Source organism: Hakea prostrata, chromosome 3, assembly GCF_041222555.1.
Source record: "Hakea prostrata isolate BN-2017 chromosome 3, UWA_Hpros_2, whole genome shotgun sequence".
In the NCBI taxonomy this organism is placed as follows: domain Eukaryota; kingdom Viridiplantae; phylum Streptophyta; class Magnoliopsida; order Proteales; family Proteaceae; genus Hakea; species Hakea prostrata.
In genome coordinates this window covers 63,474,116-63,487,410 of record NC_142602.1, presented here as the reverse complement: position 1 = coordinate 63,487,410, position 13,295 = coordinate 63,474,116, and the positions used below count along the sequence as shown (strand labels likewise).

General features: G+C 36.8%; 1 protein-coding gene across 1 annotated transcript in view; it reads left to right on the top strand.

The window, feature by feature from the left end:
* LOC149022736 (uncharacterized) overlaps positions 1 to 12,657 on the top strand; it is a 65,388-nt gene extending 52,731 nt beyond the window's left edge. The window contains exons 14-18 of the mRNA XM_089150686.1: positions 4,144 to 4,221; positions 9,100 to 9,234; positions 11,049 to 11,156; positions 11,312 to 11,377; positions 11,982 to 12,657. Of these exons, the coding sequence (XP_089006812.1) occupies positions 4,144 to 4,221; positions 9,100 to 9,234; positions 11,049 to 11,156; positions 11,312 to 11,377; positions 11,982 to 12,050 (456 nt within the window). The 3' untranslated portion in view covers positions 12,051 to 12,657. The remainder of the gene's footprint in view (positions 1 to 4,143; positions 4,222 to 9,099; positions 9,235 to 11,048; positions 11,157 to 11,311; positions 11,378 to 11,981) is intronic.
* Positions 12,658 to 13,295: the final 638 nt, after the last annotated feature.

Below are 13,295 nucleotides of genomic sequence, written 5' to 3'. Positions count from 1 at the left end.
CTTAGTCCACAATAGCCTATACTACCTTTTATCTATCTACTTAGTCCGTCATAACCCCTACTAATTTTTATCTACTTACTTGATTTTCGGTTACCTACCTCCTTGATCCGCAATAACTCATACTGCGTTTTATCTACCTACTTGGTCTGCAATAACCCATACTATCTTTTATTTACCTACTTGATCTACAGTAGTTCATACTGCCTTTTATCTACCTACTTGGTCCGTAGTAACCATACTACCTTTTACCTACATTCATGGTTTGCAATAACCCATATTGCCTTTAACTACTTGGTTCTTAGTAACCCATATTGCTTTTTGTCTACGTACTTGGTCCGCAGTAATCCATACTCCATTTTACCTACCTATGTAGTTCACAGGAACCCATACTACCTTTTACCTACCTACTACTTGCATTCTTGGGAAGAGCTTATCTGCGACTTTGGGCTGCACATTTTATCTTCTTGTATGGAGATTCCTCCCTCCTAGTGGCATTATTTGGAGCCCTTGATGTTATTTTTTCTGCTACACTTATGGATATAGTCCGTCTTCACCACTGCCTATTATTCTCACTGTTGGATGGTTCGTTCAATGTGAAGATTGCTGTTGATATCTCCTACGTGAAGTTCATGCGGCATTTATCGGCGTCTATTGTTACTACTTCTGCTCAAGTGTAATGAAGTTTATTGATGTGTTCTTGTTATTCCAAGCTAGATGGAGCCTTTGGAATGTATACTTTAGCATAAGGGAGAGTGTTAATATTTCATCTTCTATTTTAGCTTAGGTTTCTATTTTAGTTACTTAAATATTTCTATTTTGGTTACTTTCTGATTTTCTAATTAGTTGGTTGGAAAGTAATCTCCCTACTTTTTGTAGATTCGGGAGAGTCTATGCAATATGTAATTTTCCTTTTTGCCATAAATCAAGTTAGAAAAACTTCCTAAATTGAGATTTGATTTTGCATTATAAATAAAGTACCATGAGAGAGCCAACAGACACATTGCAAGCTCTCTCCCTTTTCTTCTTCTTCTTCTTCTTCTATTCTTCTTCTTTTTTCTTAATTTCCTTTCAGTTCCTAGGCTGATCACTGGTACTGAAATCCGAACTATAGTCATTGTAGGAAAGTTACTATTCCCCTTATATATTTGCTTGTGATCTTGTAATTATTAGAGTGAATTGAAATAGAAGTTCTAGATTTATTTGACAATCGGATTGTGTGCTCACTTCCCCTTTTCTACGGTTTCCCTTTTTTCTTCCTATTTCCACTTTTACTCACTGTTAAGCCCACCATAGAAGACTCATTGTCAGGTCTGCATTATGAGGCACACTAAAATCACGGGTATATAGCCTAATGGCAGGACAAAGTGAAGGGACCTAACCTAATTAGTAGAGTCATGGTTCACATTAAAAGTAACTTCAGGAGTTCTATTCAAGTTACAACTTCAAATAAAGACCAGATAAAAGCATTTAGTAGACTAATCAAAAGTTTCAATAAAGTCTTAAACTATTCCTACATTTTGGTGCTGCTGTAGGGGAAAATTCCTATGCCTACCTTAGAGCCTAATATTGCAGGTCTAGGGAAGATCCAGAGACTGGTTTTAGACAGCCAAACAACATTTTTATCCCAACTAAATGGGATCATCTACATGGATCCTCCTTCTCCATTCAGCTTTATTCAAAGCCATAACTTGAAACCAGTCTTAAAATTTGCTTGTCTTTTCTCACTACTTCCGGAGTAATTTTAGGTCTACTCCTGGCTGTTTTGGCTCCTTCAATTAAAGTGTTCACCCTTCATCTTAGAGCATTCAAAGACCTTCATTTCCCATGTCCATGCCACCTCAAATGACTTTCAAAACCATGGTTTAAGCTCTTGATTTTGACCTGATTTCAATCATGTAGAAAAAGAGCTGGGCCGAGGTCAGTATCTCAGTGACTTGGTGCATTTTTCTTGAACTCGAAGCCAGGTTTCAGTGGGAACCATTTTATTTAGTGTAAAATACCCAGATAATAAAGATATTTAACCGAGATCTTGAGTCAAGCTACTTTCTTAACTCATACTTTGTCTCATCTTAGTCCTTCATGAGATATCTTGGAGATCAATGAGACCTCGTCTGATGCTCACAAATTATCATATAATGGAGCTATTTCTAAGAAAATTAGCTCTAATTTGTCCAGTTACTTTTTTTATCTTTCTGGTTTTACCACTCATCCATCTCCACATCCTTATTTCTGCCACACTAAATTTGTTTACTGCTGTTTCTTCATTATCCAACAATCAGCTTAGTACATGATGCAACACTATTGGTCATATAACCATCCTATAAAAGTTCCCTTTGAGTTTTAAAGTCACACCAAGGTCATATACTGCCGGTCCCAAGCCCTGATAAAAGAGGAGGGTCTGTGTGAGGTTGGCAGCTGGCATTATACAAATTTTTATCCGAACCCTTTCACATGCATTCTTGACATACTAAACAGAATAAATACAATGTTATTAATGTGAATGACTTTTATTGTGCTGCATGCAGTAGCTCCATGCAAGCTTTAATTCATATAAATGATGGACATCTTTTCCATGCAATATATGTTTTTACTAAAGGAGCTTTTTGAGTATCTACAAAAAATTATTTCCCGATATATACTCAATGTGAGTTTTTATAGATGCAGTTCACAAAATCATAATCCAAGACAGACAGTTGAAGTAATAATGGATAAATATGACAGAGATGCAATCTGATGCTTCTGAACCCAGTTATGGTTTCCCTAATTTGCCTGACTGTTGGTCATCCATCTCGACATCCTCATATCTGCTACGTTAAGTTTGTTTATCTGTTGTTGCTTCATTATTCAAAAATCTGATACAACACTGTTGGTCTTACAACCATCCTATAAAAGTTCCCTTTCAGTTCTGAAGTCACACTCAGGTTGTACACTGCTGGTCCGAGGGTCTGTGTTCAGTTGGCAGCTGGCATTATGCAAAATTTTTACCAAACCCTTTTGCTTGGATTTTTGCTATCCCAAGCATAATGAATACAATGTTATTAATGTCAGCAAGTTTTATTGTGCCGCTTGCAGTAGTTCCATGCAAGCTTTATTTCATATAAGTGATGAAACATCTTTTCCATGCAGTATCTGCTTCTGCAAAAGGAGCTTTTTGTTAGTTAAAATCATATTTCAGTACATACTCAATGTGTGTTTTTACAGATGCAGTTCATAAAATCATAATTCAAGACATGCTGTTGAAGTAATAACAGATAAATCTGATAGAGATGCAATCTGATGCTTCTAAATCCAGTTATGGTTTCCCTAATTTGCCTATGTTTCAAAAACATCTTCACTGTCACAATTTTTCTTACCCGTGCCCTCATGTGACACACAATTTAAGATTTGAGCTGGCCTGGTTATCTTAGATGAAGCCACCTTCTTGGTCAGACTTGGCAGAGATGCAATCTGACGCTTCTAAACCTAGTTATGGTTTTCCCTATTTTGCCTATGTTTCAGAAACATCCTCACTGCCATAATTTTTCTTACCTCTGCTCTCATGGGACACACAACTTAAGGTTTGAGCTGGCCTGGTTATCTTAGATGAAACCACCTTCTTGGTCAATCTTGGCAACCATCAATTTTTATGTCTGTTTGGTATGCATTCTTGCATTTCAAGGTTAAATTTACATCTTCGATGGCAAAATCAGTCTGTGTTTCATGAGCATTCTAAATGGATTTTGCATCCCCATTGATAAAAACAATGTCACTACTTCCAATGATACAAACAACCCAGAATTCACATCTTGGATGAGAAAAAGAGTCATTGTTGTTGTTGGAGAATGTGAAATCTGCCTGGAATGTATTCCAAGAATGCATACCAGACATGGCCAATGTCTGAGCTTGCTCCACGCATCTCTATATTTATGTGACTAATCCCATCTCAAGCCCTAACCCTCTGCTTTTTGTATAACTCAACTGAAAGTATCCATAGCTCCTGTTAGGTGGAAACATGTGTTAAGCATTTATACGGAATGGTTACTATAATGGGAGTATTATTTTGTAGTGCATTTCTTATTACCCAGTGAAATATAATGAGAATTTTAACTCCCTACTGCACATATTGCTCATTATTTACTGTGACATTTATCTTTGTTTTGTCAGGTTGGTATACAACACAAACCGGGGGAGCTGAAGATTAAAACATCAAATCTTGTTCATGTTGACATCTTTAATAACAAGGTCTTTTTAACCTTATGTTACTGTTGATATCATCTTCTTGCATTGGCAAAGTTTTAACTTGTAGTGAAACAGTTACAAAGGCCTGCTGCAAGGTATAGCCTGATGAGTGCATGGACCTGTATTCTGAACCAGGTCTTTGTGCGGGCAGGGCTCCGTGCAAATTCTGTGGACACGTAGATCACAACACCACTTGATAGAATTAGACAAATTGAGAGGTGCCATGCGGCACAACAGAACTTAAAAAATGGTTGAAATCCTCTCGCTGAAAGGTTGCCAAAGAGGCCAACCACCTAGCTTGGCTGGACTGCCAGATAACCATTTTATATATACAGAATGCTTGGGATGGGCCACATATCAAGTTGGGAGGGCTCAAGTTTTATCATATATTCTCTTCCTTGTATATCCTTTTGATTGTTCCCAATTTTCAATACTTTCCACTGTGCAAATTTCATTTTGACTAAACTTGACAAGATCTGTCGTGTTGTTATGGGCATACTCAATTGGATGTCCATGTGGCATTCATAGTGCACCTGAATGCTCTGAGTAACCCTAAACTAGTGACAAAGGGGGATATGAATCAAGACAAAGACACATAAGAGCAAGAAGAAAAACTATTCCATTAATTAAAGCAAAACATTTCAAAGTAATAAGCTATGATCACCAGGCAAAGTCTGTGGTAAGACAATGCCCCTCAGGAGCTTGCAACCAAAGGATATACTCCTTGAAAACCTTTCACTCCTTTATATGGATGCCTTTATGCTTTTTGTACTAGTCTAGGAGGAGACATGACCAACAACAACAACAATAAGCCTTGTCCCAACTAAATGGGGTCGGCTTCATGGATTATTTGCCTTCCAATCAGTTTTGTTCGAGGTCATGCTAGATACAAGGCCTAAGCTATGCATATCCTTTCTCACCACTTCTATTAAGGTTATCTTAGGTTTACTCCTAGCTTTTCTAGTTCCTTCAATCTGGATTATATCACTTCTCCGTACAGGGGCATTTATTGGTCTCTGTTGAACATGGTCGTGCCACCTCAAACGACTTTCTTGAAGCTTATCACTTATGGGAGCAACTACCAAACCAACTCTAATATGATCATATCTTATCCTTCCTAGTTTTGCCACTCATCCATCTTAGCATCCTCATTTCTACTACACTGAGTTTATTTATATGATTCTTTTTAATAGCCCAACACTTTGCACCGCACATCATAGCTGGTCGAACGACGGTCCTATAGATTTATCTTTTAAGCTTTAATGGAATACATCAATCACACAAGACCCCGGATGCACCTCTCCACTTCATCCACCCTATTTTAATTTTTTGGGAAACATCATCTTCTATATCACCTCTTTTATTTATGATTGAACCTAGGTACCTAAAAGAATCACTCTGAGGAATCTCCTTATCATCAAGTTTCACCACCTCATCATCTGCCCGATCATGACTAAAGTTACAAACTAGATATTTTGTCTTCGTTTTACTTAATTTAAAGCCTCTTGATTCCAAAGTTTCTCTCCATGATTCTAACTTGGTATTATTCCCCATTTAAGTCTCATCTATCAACACAATATCATCAGCAAAAAGCATACACCAAGGGACCTCGTTTTTTGAATGCCTTTGGTTAATTCATCCATTACAAGTACAAATAAATATAGGCTTAAAGTTTATCCTTGATGTAGCCCAACTATGATTGGGAATTCATTACTTTGTCCCCCCCACTGTTCATACACTTGTCACTAAACCATCATACATATCCTTAACTATGTCTACATATTTACTTACAACACTTCTTTTCTCTAGTACTTGCCAAATTAACGCTCTAGGAACTATATCATAAGCATCTTTAGGTCTATAAATACCATATGAAGGTCTTTCCTACACTCTCTATACCTTTCCATAAGTCTCCTAATTAGGTAAATAGCCTCCATTGGAGATCTTCCCGGCATAAACCCAAACTGATTCTCGTAATTGTGGTTAAGTGTCTCAAACGGGTTTCAAGTATTGTCTCCCAAAAATTTCATAGTATGGCTCATCAGTTTAATGCCATTATAGTTAATACAGCTTTGAATATCTCCTTTATTTTTATAAATTGGGACCACAATGCTTCTCCTCCATTCATCTGGCATTTTTCCTGTGCTCGTAATCTTATTAAACAACTTAGTCAACCAAACTAGCCTGCAGGTTCCTAAGTTCTTCCATACTTCTATTAGGATTTCATTAGGACCTTGTGTCTTGCCTAGTTTCATCCTCTTTAGTGCTTCTTTTACTTCGGACATCAAAATTCTCCACATACATGTTTGAAAATTGGTGCATTGGTGAATGGTGTAATCGTCCAAATCAGAGGTGCTTGAAGCATGCTCGTTTAGTAGACTAGAGAAGTAGATTTTCCATCTTTTCTTATTGTACAAGTACTTTACCATCACCATTTTTAATACATCTAACATTGTCAAGATCTCTACTCTTCCTATCCCTTATTTTAGCTATCTTATAAATAGATTTTTCCCTTTCCTTTGTGCTCAACTTATTGTATAACTCTTCATACTGCTTCTCCCTTGCTTTTCCCGCAATTTTCTTAGCTTCATTTCTAGCCAACCTATACCTTTGAAGATCATCAATGTCTTTAGTTCTTTGCCATGTCTTAAAACTAGCTTTCTTATTTCTAATGGTAGTTTGAACCTCACTATCCCACCACCAAGTCTCTCTATAAGAATGGATTTTTCCTTTTGATTCACCTAGGACATCTGTAGCCACCTTCTTTATACACATAGCCATCTCATTCCACATCGCATTAATGTCCCCTTCAAAATCCCACTTTCCTTGTTTGACTACTTCATTAGCCAAGGATTTCAAACACTCTCCTTTCAAGTTCCACCATCTTATCTTGGGATAGTTATCTTTGCACCTTTTATTAGTTTTTGGGGTTAGGCACATATCCAAGACCACAAGTCTATGTTGTGCAGTTAGCTTTCCCCTGGTATCACCTTGCAATCATTGCACAACAATCTATCAATCCTTCTAGTTAGAAAGAAATCTATTTGGCTTCTATGACATCGAATTTTGAAAGTAATTAAATGTTCATCTCTCTTTTTGAAGCAAGTATTTACAATAGATAGATCAAAAGCAATAGCAAAACCTAAAATTGAAATCCCTTCCTCATTCCTCTCTTCAAAACCATATCCTCCATGTATACTCTCATAGCCTCTTTGATCTTTTCCAATATGTCCATTTATATCACCTCCTATGATAATCTTTTCTCCTTGATGAATTCCTTGCATTAATCCATCCATATTTTCCCGGAATTCTAATTTTAGACTTTCATCCAATCCTACTTAAGGTGCATATGCACAAATTATATTTACAATCTTTGTCTCCATTACAAGCTTGATAGCAATAATCCTATCACCCACTCTTTTAACATCCACCACATCATTCTTAAAATCTTTATCCACTATTATACCTACCCCATTTTTATTAGCTTTATCCCTAGTATACCAGAGTTTAAAGTCATCTAACTTTTTAGCTTTTTTACCCTTGCATCTAGTCTTTTGAATGCAAGCTATATTAATCCTTCTTTTCCTCATAATATCTATCAATTCTAAGCTCTTACATGTTAAAGATCCTATGTTCCAAGATGCCAATCTAATCCTACGTTTTTGGACTAGCTTCTTTACCCGCACTCGTCCACGGCGCAAGAACCCTTGCCTACTTATCACCGCATCTAGGCGCTGATGTGAAGCGTCACTTACAGGGGACGCCCTAGCCAACCTTTGCCCACTTATCACTACACCTGGGCCATAGTGTAGCGTGTCGCTTCTTTTGTCGGGAAACGCCCTAGCATAGCATTTATCATATAAGGTCAAATCCATGAAAAAGGGTTTGGCTAGATTTTTTCTGATGTCGGCTGCCGACCTGACACACCAACCCTCCTCCTTTACCCAGGCTTGGGGCCGGCAGCAAAACACTAGCGGAGTTTAGGAGGAAACATGACCCTTCCTACAAAATTGTACTGGAGAAGATTACAAAAGTGCCACTAGGCATCACCCCCATGTCAACCATAACACTTATGTCCCACATATGCTACAACTCTAGGCCAAGTGTAGAGTGCTGGATGAAACGGTCATGATTGCGTGGCACAATTAGCTGTGTCACCAGCCAACCTAGATGGGCAACCTGTCCAGCCTACTTTTGCCCATTCAATATCTTTCTAACAGAATAACAAAGTTTCCTAGCTAATAGTGGGAAATGTTCTATAGATGGTGAGCCATATGGTTTAATTTGTTCATCAAATTGACATGTGACCAAATCAGATAGAGAATGGTCAAATTATTGCATGCGGGAGTCAGATTTTATTGTATTTGATTGTAATAGGTTTTTTGGTCTTTTCTATTCACCCCTAAATTTACGCCTCAGATAGTATCTGAAGCTAATTGAGCCCACTTTTGGGCCTAATATGACCTGGAGAACTTGAAAAATCTTTTATGCCCCCCCCCCCTTCTCCTCTTTAGCATTTGGGCTTCATAATTGGTCCATGCCCATGATCATTGGAACCAGTAAATATAAAGTCCACACCTTCTAATAAATAGACAATTCTTGTTATTGCTTGTGATTGTGAGACTACTGATTTGATCTTTCAGGTACAGCATACATTGCTCACCAGGCTTTGGATTTTGGTTTTCCAGATCCTTGGTTTTGGGTTGTCCAACGCAGACTTCAAATTGGTGCAGATTGGCATCATTTAGCTCTTTAATTCTGTGTCTGAAACCTTTGATCTACTACTGAGTCCTCCTTTGATAACTAACTGCTCCATAATGAGGGTTCATTACTTTTATTATGATAAGTTCAATTGATCAAAAACTTCTTTCACTCATGCAGGTGAAGATGTGTTACTTGCCTCGGCTTCCTCGATATAGAGAACTACTCTCCGAATTAGGGCCTATCCATGCTAGATTGTCATGTGAAAACTCTATCGCTAAAAGGCATCCTGTATATAAATGCAATGAAGTGCAGGTACTAACATTTTCTTCTGCATTCTTCATCTGATACATCCACTAATGCCTTTTGCTTGGTTATAGATTTTGTGAAACCACTGTCTAAGCTGACATTAGACAAAGTTCATTATTTTTTAATGAAGTTGATAATCTATTTCCCCTATGCTGGACAATAAGATGTTATAGTGTAAAACGTCAGAAGGGGTTCATTTTTTCCTTGAATAAAGCTCGATGGGAAAATTGGATAAACTTAGCTTATTCGTGTGTTGCATACAACACTGGGGTGAATATGAGTTTCTCCGATGTATGTATCTGTTGGCCTTATGGATTTCCAAATGTTTATCAGCATCTGTTGTCTGATGATGATATCCTCTTTAGTCAATTACTTGTACTCTTGCAGTAAGAGTAATTCTGGTTTAGGATGCAGTTCTTCTCTCACTTAATTGACTAAGAGAATGATTTAATAGGCCCATCAAAGACCATGTGCAGGTAGTCTGTCTTATGAGATGCTTCACAAAACAAACAAAGACTTAAAGCCAAACTTTTTAATATGAAAGATTCTTATCCTCAGTTCACCAAGACCAACAACCTACATCTGAAGAAGTTGCCTGTGAAACTATTGTCTTATACTAATTTTGAACCAGAAGGAGCCACTAGATGAAAAGATTTGAGGAGTTTCTCTCTGTCCTCCAAAACTCAGCTGTTTCTTTCATTATGCAGTCCCCATTTGGTTCCAAAAGAAATTAGTCTTTAAAGATCTATCTCTTGTATTGAACATTACCATTGCTAGGCTGAGACACCATTTTCAGATCCACAGGATCCACTAGTACACTGATTACTGTAAGTGAATTTTCAGTTCTGTCAAGTTACTTCCAGTTGCTTTCCGTGAGAAATGTTTGTTTTGGTTTCATACTCTACCTAGTGCCAGATTTTTCTCTTGTTATTAAATGTTGGAACGATAGTCCTCCTAGACACATTATCCTCCTTCATAAGAGAGAAACTTGGTAGCTACTCAACACGTATGGTTACAGATAATTGATGTTGTGGAAAGAAAAATATAATGGGGGTATTTTTTGTCAAGTTTTTGTGAACAGTGAGAGTAATTTGAGTCACATATAAGGAAGTTGCTGTATAAAAGAGTGTTTATGAATGGTATTTTCTTGCTTTCACAGTATTAAAATCTACTTCCTGCCCCACATCTGCAGGGTGACACTTTGTAAGACCCTTAATCTGTTATCTGTTTATATGGCCAAGAAGCTTGTCATATGTTACTAACAAACATCGATTTGACTTTAGTCAGTCATGTAACAATTGATTTACAAATTTATTGGTGCATGCAACTTTAGCAGTTTTAACTCATAGTAACAGTTTACTGTAAATCTATAGTTCATGTCAAATAAATTCTGCTAGTAGTTTGATTTATAGTTGTCTTTATTGTTTACCGTGCTCTTTGATGAATCTGATTGTATTCTTAGTTTTCTTTCAATTATTTGCCTCATATATGTTAAGCCCATTGTCTGAACCATGAATAGTTGAAGCCTTGCCAAGATATGAAGGGATGGAACTGTGCTTGGATTCCGTCTCATTCTTGGGCAGGTTTGAAATCAAATAATGAAATAATTTATATATCTTTCAGAACTGTCAGCCAGGTAAGCTTCTGGTACCATACCATGAAGGAACAATTTGATATGCAGAAAACCTCATAGATAGACATAAATAGTCTGGGATTTTTTTTTAATTACCTTTAACTGTAATGTCATATGCATGCAGTTCATGGATCTGCTGTGTTTTAGAATCTTTGGTTGTGATTGATATACTGTAACAAACTTTCAGGCTGAAGCCGCAGCTAATTTTTTGAATGTCATGAGGCGCTACTTCGAGTCCCTTTGTTCAGGTTTTAGGTCGCATACCATAACTTGTGTAGAATCAAATAGTGACAAGGTTAGTGATTTCTTGCATTTCACTGACTAAATGAAGCATGTGAACATTAGAAGATAGTAAACTCTACAAGAACTAGTTAAAAATTGTATGTTTTTATTCTTTTGAGCACCCATAAATTTTCCTACTCACAAGGTGATGGCTGGCTACTTTGTTAGGTTTCATTACTTCTTAAAGAGAGCTTCGTTGACTCGTTTCCCCCTCGGGAACAACCCTTCATCAAGGTATTCTGCATTTCCTATTTCTATTGTCAAAATCTGCATTTATATTGTTTTTCTTGTGGCTCATTCAAAACATGTCACATTTTGAATCGTTACATGAGGCTACCCAATGTGTGGCCTGGGGAGGGTCCTTTATAATCTATGCATTACATACGATATGCAGTCTTATTCCCATCAAAGTGACATTAAGGTCATTTTAAGGTTTGTCTATTCCTTTCTGCTGATCACTTGCATTGGTCGTGATTCAGACGAAGTGTTTTCAAGGAATGACAACACTGGACACTGTAAAACCATGGAAGAACTACAAAATGAATGTTTCCTTGTTGACAATGAGCACCACCTGAAACGTTTTTCTAACGAACGCACACCCCCTCCCCACCAAAGAAAAAGAAAAGAAGAGAAGAGAAAAGAAGAGAAAAGTAATGTAATTTTTTCATTTTTATAGGAAAATCATCTTGCATTGTTTTGTTTTGGTAGTGGCATCCACTTTTAATAAGTTTGTTTCTGAAATCAGAGATGTTGGAAGTTGATAAAATTGTTGGAGATGTTATTGAGATTTATTGTCCTAGCGCCTGCATCTCTAACACAAACGTTTTTGTGGTTGCAGAATTTTGTAGACACGCAACTTTTTTCTGTTCTATCAGATGCTTGCCTCTCAAAATATGAGCTTGAGTAGTAGTTCCACCTATTAGAGATTTTTTTCATATATAATTTTTTGGAGCTCCAAGGTGAGAAACAAGAATGCCATTTGCCAAAATCCTGCATAGAAGAGTGAAGCCTGAAGTTTGAAAGTTATGCCAATCGATAAAGTTATAAGGAATGGCTGACATCTTTTACAAGCAGTGTCTTTCCCAGCATCATCATCATCATCATCAATCTCCTGACTAACGGAGCTATTAAATAGTGTTGAATCACAAAAATTAACATGTACCATAATCGATGCAAATATTCATACAGGCGAAATTAAGCAATGCTGCCTGCTTTACTGCTTACAGCTCTTGGATTCTCATCCTTGTATTTTTATAGGGGATGTGATCCTGGAATCATACTAGGACTGCCTTAACCTCAATGCCTTGTAAATCTTTGAATTAATAAAAGAAAATAATTTTGTCTGTTTGCCTCGTGTCTTGGCTCTTTTTTTTGGTGTTTTTCTCATTGCATAATTCAAGAACATAGAAGCATGGTTTTTCAGTTTGTGGCTTCAGACCAGGTCACCTCTGAAACTGACATAATACATACAGGTCTGTATTTGACCAAATTGAAGATTTTTCTGCTCAAAAGATACACTACTTATATCAACATTATTTTGTCAAATCTACCACCCATTGTGTTTAGCCATCTATAAATTTATAGAAAACACATCAATTAAATTTTCAAGACTTTAAATCTAGAAACTGGAAGTTAGAGTAAAGCCACTGGTTTTTGAATGATTTGTGATGAACCAAATTATCATCCAATAATGATATTCAGGAAGTGAGGTTTGCCCGAACCAGCTTATGCGCATGACTACATCGTCATAGGATAATTTCTTACATTCATTGATAATTTACTCAAATGAAATAAAATCTGAAGAGAGATTTTTGAAAGTAGAAAATCTAAGAAGGAACTGGTTTATTTTATTTGAGGGCTATCAAAAAGGGTAATAGAATGGTTACCCAAAAAAAGAAAAAAAAAACCCACCTAATTAGCAGGGAGATTTTAAATCCTATTAAAATATAACTGTTTCTTTCTCCACAAATTATTAGTTTTGAAGCTTTTGTACTTCACGTCATGAATAATGAACCAATCCATTTTTCCCTAATTTTTATTCTTACAGATCCGGATTTAGTTTCATTAATCCAGCGGAATGCCATGCCATGCCACAGTCGAAGGTGATATGGTTCTTGTTTTTTTTTTGGGCAAAACAAACAAGTAGCGATCA